Source organism: Chenopodium album, chromosome 10 (genome assembly GCF_948465745.1).
Source record: "Chenopodium album chromosome 10, dcCheAlbu1.1, whole genome shotgun sequence".
In the NCBI taxonomy this organism is placed as follows: Eukaryota; Viridiplantae; Streptophyta; class Magnoliopsida; order Caryophyllales; family Amaranthaceae; genus Chenopodium; species Chenopodium album.
In genome coordinates this window covers 48,260,010-48,270,398 of record NC_137843.1, presented here as the reverse complement: position 1 = coordinate 48,270,398, position 10,389 = coordinate 48,260,010, and the positions used below count along the sequence as shown (strand labels likewise).

Genomic DNA, 10,389 nt, shown 5'->3' with positions numbered 1-10,389 from the left:
TTGGTTTAAGTTTAGAACCTCGGGTAAAGTACGGGCTCCTTGGAGTGCTTAAGGAAAGAATGATGTAATTAGGAAAAAATAGGTTTAAGGCTTAGAATATGAGAGAGCGAGATTAGAATGTGTGTTGGTGTATAAGAGAGGAAGAGAGAATTATTTGGTCCCCCGAAACTGGTGAAATCAGCTTCGTATTTATAGAGAAAATGTGAGGGATGAGGTACAAAACCCTTGGATTGAAGGCGTCACGAAACAAAAATTTAGAAAATTGCCGCGTCACGGCAATTTGCGGCAGATTTTGCTGAGGCGCAACAAATTTTGTCGTGTCCCGGAAGATTTTGCCTTGTCGCGGCAGATTTTGCCGTGTTGCGGCAGATTTTGTCATGTCGCGACATTTGTGTTTTCTGGAATTTCGTCTAGGTTTATTTTTATCTTTTATTTTGCATTAAGTACGGGATAATCTAGGCGTCGTTTCAACTTTCCGAACTTATATTAGATTTAGGGTTTTAATATTTATTAATCGGGCTTAATTAATAAATAAAATGAAATGAATTAAAAATGGTTTTGGGTTGAAATATGAGTTGGATTGAGTTTGAATAAATTTTTGGACTGAATACGTTAATTCAGAGTTTTAAGCACTCCCGAAATTAAATACTCGACCCGACCAATAATGGTGGTGAAAGGTTGTTCATCATCGGGTTTGGTTTCAGGGAGATATTTTTAGAAGTAAAAAAAATGTATTGGCTATTTGGCCATAACCACTTCATTAATTTTGACTTGTGTTATTAAAAAAATAAAAAAAATAAAAAAATTTACAATCCTAAGTGAAAATTACTAAGATATGATAATATAAATCAATTGAATACAACGAAATCTCAATTATATGTATTTTATATCTACTCTTTATATATTATCGATTAAATTAAGTGTATAAATAAATAATGAAAAATTTGAAGTATTGCACAAAAAAAAAAGAAAAAAAAAAGGCAAAGGAAGTACATATTTTGCACGAAAAATATACTTTAATAATCCCAACTATTGACGATTTACTTCTAAGAATCTCAACTAACGTTTATTATCTATAATCCCAAATATGCTATGACTTTCCCTCCAATGGTCCCAACTAGTCAAAACCAAGTCAACGATTGTTGTAACAAGAAACCAATACATGTGTCAGCATGTAATTTGTCTAATTTTTTTTTTTTTTAAAAAAATGAACCAAAAACCCTAACAGCCACCACCCCCCTCACCGTGAAACCCAAGGCAAAACCCCCATCCCACCGGAAAATGGTTGACCGCCTCCCCTTACCCCTGATAACGGCCAGTTGGCTCCTCTTAACCCCCAAAACTACCCTAGTCGGCCTACCTGTAACACCCTAGAAATTCCTTTCCTTTAAATATCTATTTTTCTCTTTTTAAAACTCAAAATAGGAAAATCTAAGATATTACCGCCATCGTGAAAACGGCTAAGGCAATTATCAAAGACACACAGCGGAAGACTATCTTTTAAAACATTCAAAACAAGTTCAATTTTAAAAGTCAACCAAAACAAAGGTAAAGTCAAACAAAGTCAACCTACAACTTGGAACCATTGTAGGCCCTTATTAAAAACCAAACAAACTTAAAAACCTTTGCATTAGTCTCACAAGCATAATATAAAATACTAAAGCAATAAATCACATCGTAATCTTATGAAAACTAAACATGATTCGCTCTTCACTCGTGCCCCATCATGAATATGCTTCATCACCTGGAAAGCTCCTCTCTACTTGTCCCCACTACTCGCCATTAGAAATGGGTCATCATAGGGCCAAAGTAAAGATAAGGTCAAACAAACATACATACACACAATCAGCAATGCTGAGTACGTAAGTGTAAAGAAAACACACTAACATGCTTTCACCTATCATCACACAACTTATCGTGTTGCATCTGTTTACAAACACACAACATATGACATGACCATCCAATAAATAACTAATTTATTTATTTAGTTTGATTACGCATCGAACGAATTTCCCCCCTAACCTGCCCCAATAAAGGGATACTGACACGGGAGATAACCGTGCCAGTATAAAAGAACCACTTGTAAGTGGCGGAATTTCTGCGCATAATAAAATGGAAAGTACAACGTCCTGTACCCCTAGTAGAAGTTATGGTTAAATATAAAATCCTATAACTCTCCCCATATGTTCATACTCAAGGTATATACGTTCCAAGAGTTTTGGTGCGTAATCTCTTTCACTTTACGTTGTTTACATATTATTAGACTTGGTGATGACTCTCAAAATATAACACAATCAATCATTATAATTATTAAACAATTAAATATACCAATTTAATTCTTGATTGATTAGTGACCACATAATATTAAATGTTGAACCCTTTTTAATCTACCTCGGTGTCAAAGACACCTTAAACGCATAATGCGCCACAATTCCTATCCCTCGGTGTTAGAAACACCTTAAGTGCACTAAGGCACTAAAATATAATTTATTCCTTGTGTACAAAGACACTTAAATAGCTCATTCCTCATGCTTATAGCATCAATAAAAATTATATGAACCATAATAAAATTCTTTTTCAATATTCCAAATCAAATTAAACATTTAGTTTAATTAAATTAACCTTTAAACGTGCCAATAATAAAAAATATGGTTCAATGACAATATTCCAATATTACCAATTCCAATAAATAATTTATTTCAACCAATCATGCTTCACAAATAATTTACCAAAACCATTCTCAATTCGATCAATCCAATTCAAATCACCAATCTCATTTCAATTCAACCATACCAACCAATTCCTAGCATGACACTAACTTGGAATCAATTAAGTAAATCCTACCATGTTTCTACACGCTTAATAAATTTCTGAGTACGCGTACGTACCTCAATTAAGCCCTTAAAGTGGCCAAATACACTGCAACACCTTTGAACCAAGTCTCCTACATAAAGGGACAATAATACTATATTAATTACCGTTGTATACACAATTTCCAACAACTTAAACTCACTTTAAACAACTTATAATAATCTGAAAATTATAGTAAAACCCTTAATTAATCTCTTCTTTAATGGGTAATTAAACCCTTTTCATAAAACCATCAAAAGTAGTACTTTGGGCAAAATTCCAGCATTATAATTTAATAAAAAACCCATTAAAACTTCATAAAGATTCAATCTTTAAGCTTTATTATCACTTACAATTAATGGGTATATAAAACCCCCAAATCAATTGCAAGTTAGAACCCTAAAAAGCAACACTTTAATAATCAAAACCCTAACTTTTAGTACTTTATAAAATCTGAAAATAGAACACTTTATAATCTTAAATTTACAATCTTTAATCATCAAAACATAATTATAAAAAATACTAATCATGTTTAGATCATTAAAATCAATACCCAAAATATATAATACATAAATTAAATTAAAAACAAGGAGGAGAGAGAAGGGGAAAGAAAGAACCACCGTGGGTGGTGGCCACGGCTAGGCGGCGGCCAGGCGTGAGGTGGGTGATCGCCGGAGGTGGGTGACGTGGCAGTAGGGGTGGCGACATGTGGCAGCAAGGAAGAAACAAGGCCTCCCTTCCGTGATGTAGTTCACGCATGACCAAAAGAAAAACAAGGAAAAAGAGTAAGAAAAGGAAAGAAAGAAAAAGAAAAGAAATGGAAAAAAAAAAAGAAAAGAAACATAAAACTTACCCCCTTTTGATTCTTGTGTGGGAAAATTTTGGGGATTGAAGGAGTATTTATAGTGTAGGGTTGTTTAGAGTAGGTTTGGGCAATTGTGGACTTGAATAATAGAATAGGTAGCTCAAATGTAAAAATAGAATGATTGGGTTTATTATGGAGATGGACTATATTCGGATTGAATACTTATTAAAATTAAACCTTGTATTATTTAAATCCCATATAAAAATAATTTGATCCAAAATTATATTTTACAAATAAACAAATAATTTATAAAATACATTAAAAATACGGGGTATTACACTACCCTCACCCCCAAACCAACCCCTCCCTTCTGGTAATTGTTTGAATTGGTGGCAATCGGCAATTGTTGCTACTGGTGGGAGGTGTGGGGAATGCGAGTGTTGCGGTTGTGTTAATTATTGGGCGGTGGAGTTGGTTGCAATTTGTCGTGAAAATGTAAAGTTTTTTTTGGGTTTTCCGGCGAGGAAGGAGGGAAGGGAGGGGGTGGTTTAGGAGGTGGGGTGGGTTGTGGCCGGTGGTTTTGGGGGTTGGGAAGGCATGCCGTCCATTTTCGAGGGGTTATGGAGGTGGTCGACTGGTTTCCGGTGGGCTGGGGGTTGGTCTAGGGTTTCAAGGTGGGGGTGGCTGGGAATGATTTTTTTAAAATTATTTTTTATAATATCAGACCGTGCTGACACGTGGCTTTTAAAAAAATTACTCCTTTAGCAGGTTACCGGTTACTGTTGAGGTCAGTGCAAGTTTGTGTAACAGTTGGTACGATCGCTTGGAGCGGCACCCATGAACTCTTTACCTTTCTATAAATTTCTTCTTTGTTGGTACCACTGGAGGCAAAGTCCTAATATAGTTGGAATTATAGGATAATAAATCTTATTTTGGATTATTAAAACTAAATCATCAATAGTTAAGATTATTAAAATGTATTTTTTTTCCTGTTTTGTACAACAAAACTATTCACAAGCCCACGAGCCAAATATATTCGTGCTCAGGTTAAGCTAGTTTCGCTTTCACATTCAAACTATTTTGTTTAAGGCTTTAAGCTCGAACTCGGCTTAATAGATAGATCCATAATAGTGTAATCTAGTTAAGTTTCTCTGTCTCTATCACTACTAACAACATACATACTGCTCACACGAGGTGTCACCTTATTGGATACAGTCTGGCAATTTTTTTCAAATTTCACAGAATTGGTCTTCAATACCAAAAATCAAAATTATTATTTTCCAAATTTTCTTTTTGTTGAGTATTTCATCAAACCTAATTAATTACTCCTACGGAGTATAAAATATCAAATTATTCAGTCTTAATTCATAAGAAACCCAAATTCAAACAGAAGACACCAAACACAAACAATGAATTATCCTCCTCCAGGACCTCCAGGTAAAACCCAATTAATTCATCTGTTTTTTTTTTTTTTTTTTTTTTTTTTTTTTTTTTTTTTTTTTTTTTTGTTGAATTGAATTGAATTTTCTTGTTTGAATTAAATTTCCCATTTTTAATTTATATTTTTATCAATTATTATTTATTTTTTCTGGGTTTTTTTTTAATTGAATTTTGATGATGATGATTTAGGGTATGGTACACCATATGCACCACCATCAGCACCACCACCACCAGGATATGAAGGGTACCCTCCACCACAAGGGTACCCTCCACCGCCAGGGTACGGCGGAGGTTACCCTCAGCACCACCACCACCACCACCAACCTGGTGGTTACCAGGGTTACTTCAATGATGGCTACCCTCCGCCCCCGCCGCCTCCTCAACCTTATCCACCCACCCAAGTTTATCATTGTGAACATTCCCATCATCGAGATGATGGTTGCTTCTCCTTCTTGAAGGGATGGTATGTTTTTTTTTTTAATCTTTTTCCCCTTTTGATCTTTTTCGCTAATTAGATCATACACTCGGAAGCATGATGTATTGTACTAATGTGAAGTGTGATGAATGTAGTTTTTGTTTTTTCTGCTCTGTTTCATTTGCAAATAGGGGTGATTTGGGTGCATTGATGTACTCTTGCAGCAATACAGTTATTGAAGAGATTGAGTTTTCTGGTGAAGATATTCTACGGATGTGAATTGTGATGAATATGATTCTTGATTTGTGCTGTTAGTTAATTTACGTGTTTATGTGTACATACTTAGTATGTGGCTACAAGAGATGAGTCCAATTTGCAAAGCCGGTATCGCTAAAGTAAATTGCTTTGATCACTAGGACATCGGAGTTGTTTTGCCTCCTCTTGGGATTCTTCTTTAGTACCTCTTCTCATTTCTCATAATTCCTTAATGTAATCCTCTTACTAGTGAATTTTGGTGCTTCCTCCTACGTGTTAAGCTCATCTTTGTGATCTTACCCCCAGGTGCTCTCAACTTCTTTTCAGTACAATCTAGAATAAAAATTCTTACATTGTTGATCTTTGTAATTTTGATGCTGTTTTTCCTAGCATGGAAATATCCAACTAAGTTTTTTCATGTATGTCATGACTAAAGTGTTGCTTGATTAGCTTAATATTCCGATCCTTTTAAGAAACTACTGAGATGGTTCATTGATGACTTGGCGTATAATTTTTTTAATCCAATCCTCCATTTTGATTTAGATTGGAGTTGATCTGCCATCATATTAAATAGATAGAAATCAAAGTTCATGCACACGCATGGAAAAATTTTGGCAGAACTAGGGTATACTCGATTCCTCTCCTTACAATGTGATTGGATGGGGCATTTAGAGGGAAAGAGGGGAAGGAAAAAGTGAGGGATTCATTTTCCCTTGTTTAGATACGACTTTGGGGAAATGAAGGGATCCATTGTCCTCACCAATTATTGAACCAGTGATTCCCATGTTGGAAATTTTTTGAAGGAAGATGCATGTTAACTCCTGTTCTCTGCTCACTCCCTTTCCTGCCATAATAGCCATCCCAACATATTGTTAATGTTTGCTAAATCAATGTATTGTTATTGAAATGGGATGGCTTGATAGTTGATAACTTGACATGACTGAGTTGCAACTTCCATTTGATTATGCTCTATTGCATAGTTCAGGCTGTGAATATTGGAGTAATGATAATGAAATGAATGCTTAAGAGAAGCTATAGGTCCACATCATTTTCATCTCATCTTTAATCCATATCCGCCTAAATTCTGATGGAATCGTTCTCAGTGTATAGGAAGGGTTTCTTGCAAACGTATGCGATATTTTTCTATTTAACTTGAGATTAAACTAGGGTCACAGTGGAATAGTGGATCCCTCAAGCAACTAGCTTTTTCATGCTATAAAGTAAGTTGAGGATAATATTATGGTCAAATTTTACGTAGTTATTTAATTAAAATGTATCAAAGTTTATTGGCTAATGGGAATTGAGTGAAAATATGGAGTGGGATGCTCTAGGTGATGGTTTTACAAAAGAGTGATAGGTAAGTGGGCAATGCAAGATACTAGAAGTGTTTCCTCCAAATGGAGTTTGTCCTCATTCCTCAAGCATATTCTGTGGGTCTACTACTCTGATAAAAATGACGGTATCTTACAATAATGTCATTATAATGGTCCTATTTGCATCCAGTGGGTTAGTGTTTAACCAATCTATAACTACATACACCACATTTTGATTTCCCTTCTTGGCTACCTTTCTAATACAGGTTTATGAGCCTTCATGTAGTTGTATTTTGTAAGCGACCTTCCTACCTTGAATTCTATAAAACTTTGTTTGGATTGAAGGAAATCGAGGGAAAGGAAATAGAAGGATGGAGTATCTTTCATTTGGATAACAAATGAGGAAGGAAGGAAATTGGAGGGGAGAGAAATGGAAGGATTAAATTGTAAGAAATTAATCTCTTCATCAATGGAGAGATTTGGAAAAAAATATTCATTTCTCTTCCCTTCCCTTCCCACCCCTTTTCCTCCCTCCCCTTCTTTTCCTTCCCAATTATCTATCCAAACACAAACACACTGTAAGATATGCCTTAAATTGGTTGCTAGCTCGTTAGGAGGTCTATAGGCAGTTGGGCACTCAAGAAAACTCTGCCTTTATGGCCTGACATGCAGTGCTTTACTTAAACTCAATTCCTAACCTCGACTAAATCTCTATATTCTTTTATTAACTTGATTCTTCATCTTGTGTTGATCCTCTTGTAAGTGAAAACTCTAGCATCTTGATACGTACGAAGTATTTCGGTAGGAACCATAGTTCTGTCAATTGCAGCCACATTACTCTCTCACAAGACACAGTATGTAGGGTTCAATTTTCATTTAACATTGAGGATTTTCTGGCAGATGCGATAGATAGTGTTTTACCTCCCCTCAGTCATTCATAGCCCAAAAGGCCACCTCTTAGGCTGTTTGCCAAACAAATTTACAGTTGTGTACCAATATTTGGCTTATCATGACCACCCATTCAAGAAAAATAATCTGTGGATACATGCATATGCTCTTGCTGCTGGCAAAAGAGCTTTTCTTTATGTTGGCTCAAAAATATTTTATTTTTATCATTTTAATGTTGCAAGAGACACATGTCTTGTGTAATTGTGGTACAGATAGAAATGTGGTATTGTTGACCACTAAAGGGATGAGATGTATCTGCAAATGAGCATACTTGCTCAATATGTCAATTACTACCAAGATTGCCTTCCTCCCTTGAAAAGATCTCCCGTCCGCGATACCCGTTGACACCTCTGTCTAATTGCGTCTGGGATTGAGAAGTACCTCAGGATTCTTTAGAAGGCAGAAGAAAGAGTTTGTTCTTTTGATCTATCTCACTACTAGCAATAAAAACCTTCAGTCTTTTCATGCCCTTTCAATATAAAGCTCCTACAATTGGCATGTATCCCTAAGTGTTTTCTTGATAGACTGACATGAGACAAACTGGAACCTTTGAGTAAGCATAGAGTCTTTGGACACCACTTCTCTTCCTTAACAATACTCTCTGAACCAGAGGGGCTATTTGGATGGGAAGTTGCATTAGTTTGCTATGCTTGAACAATTCTGTGAATGGCACACTACAAAACTCAAGTCTGTTAACTTAGAAAATTATTTGTTCAGAAATTTTGTAGCAACCTGTTTTTCTGAAGGATGCTCTTTACAAGAAATTAATCTAATCCAACAGTCAAAGAGTCTCCTCATGCCAGTCCCACACTAAAATGTGTAATACTTTGCTGAAAGAAGTATTTCTAGTGGGAATAATCAAGCTATTTTTTTCTAGATACACAAGGCCTCCACTGCAAACACCAGCCAAAACCTCTTTTTCTTTAGTCAACGAGATTTGATGTCTAGGGAGTAGTTTTGCTAATATTAATAAATGGATGGCCTTTATGCATCAAACTGCACCAATTCCGAGTTTGAAGATATTTCAATAACAGAAGGAATGACAACATATGCCCAGTATTGGAGCAGTCAGCAGTCTTAAGTCATCACATGCCTTGGAAATTCACCACTCCTTAAACTTTATTCTTCAGACTTCTCACAAACTTCCTTCAGTTCCTTGCACACAGTGGAGAATCCTGCAGCGAACACAATGTGTCCCAACATTCCCAAGTGTTTTATCTCATGAATCTTGTGAATATATTCACCAAATTTTGCAAAATGGTAATTTCTAAGGTAGATTGGAAATTTGCAGGTTATGTAGTTTGTGTTGATGGTGCTTAAAGACAAAACATTGTAGGAGGGGGTGGCCCGGGTGGGGGTGGTTAGAAGGTTAATATTGTAGAGGCATGCTGATACTCTCATCATAATAGCAAATATCTGACCCATTGCTACCGGTGCTTCAGTGAAATCATTATCTTTACGCCTTTACTGTGATTGAGAACCAAACAACCAAGACAGGCTCCCTTGATATCCTTGCTTATAACATGTTTTTGGCCATATAAAATACATTAAAATTCCATTCTAAAATGTTCAGTGTCCCATAATTCATTATAGAGTACTGTATCATTATATTGGCGTTAAACTCTTCCCTCTCCTATTTTTCCTATCTACAATTTTAATTGATTCGGGAAAAATATCAAGGGTACATAACTTTTGCCTATTTTGAAATAACTTTTTATTTCTTGTTTGCAGTTTTGCTGCCCTCTGTTGCTGCTGTTTGTTCGAAGAATTCTGCTTCTAGTCGCCTTGCTCTACTAGGTATTCTACCGAAAACTATGTGTCCCCTTCTTGAACGCATGTCCAATTATGGCCATGCTCATCTGTGAATCTTGAGCATTTCTCTGATGCCCACATCTGCTGTCTTTATTTTATGATCAGAGCTTTTATATTGCAGAAATCAGTATTCGTAATATTATTTGAACTGATGCCTATAGTTTGTAAGTAATTCCAAATTCTATGTGAGATATCTTGATAAAATTTGAGGTTTGCCCTTAATTTTATTTGAATTATATAGATAAATGTGGGCTATTGTATATTTTGGCGCCAGATCATGTTTTCTGTACATTACACATTAGCAATGGAACTGATAGCAATTTAGATTAAAGGGTTCATGTTTATCAGTCGGTTCCTAGACCTGACTAGCCGGTTTTGGGTTGGGTGATGTTGGTCAACAACCTTTTGACCATGACTTAGAATTTTCGACTATTCGAGTACAGGTAGTTTGGGTCAAGGACGTTATATCTATTCGGGCAACTTAATAGTGCTTATTTTGTCACGTAAATTTTTTTAAATTGCATTATTAAACACTACCATCAAATCATCAA

The 10,389-nt window shown here is 35.7% G+C and overlaps 1 protein-coding gene and 1 long non-coding RNA gene across 2 annotated transcripts; one reads left to right on the top strand and one right to left on the bottom strand.

The window, feature by feature from the left end:
- Positions 1–1,498: 1,498 nt before the first annotated feature.
- Positions 1,499–3,706, bottom strand: LOC145564008 (uncharacterized). The gene is made up of 3 exons (XR_014094711.1): positions 3,471–3,706; positions 2,889–2,944; positions 1,499–1,772 (listed from the first exon to the last, which is right to left on the bottom strand). It is a non-coding gene; the product is annotated as an uncharacterized LOC145564008 (long non-coding RNA).
- A 1,147-nt stretch (positions 3,707–4,853) lies between these two features.
- On the top strand, positions 4,854–10,098 carry LOC145564007 (uncharacterized). Its single transcript, XM_081624379.1, has 3 exons — positions 4,854–5,092; positions 5,285–5,558; positions 9,758–10,098. The coding sequence occupies exons 1-3, from the start codon at positions 5,065–5,067 to the stop codon at positions 9,804–9,806; spliced, it is 351 nt and encodes a 116-aa protein (XP_081480505.1). The 5' UTR covers positions 4,854–5,064; the 3' UTR covers positions 9,807–10,098.
- Positions 10,099–10,389: the final 291 nt, after the last annotated feature.

Coding starts and splice junctions, on each gene's coding strand:
- LOC145564007 (XM_081624379.1), top strand. CDS start 5,065: ATGAATTATCCTCCTCCAGGACCTCCAG. Junction 5,093..5,284: donor TCCTCCTCCAGGACCTCCAG/GTAAAACCCAAT, acceptor ATGATGATTTAG/GGTATGGTACACCATATGCA. Junction 5,559..9,757: donor TTCTCCTTCTTGAAGGGATG/GTATGTTTTTTT, acceptor TCTTGTTTGCAG/TTTTGCTGCCCTCTGTTGCT.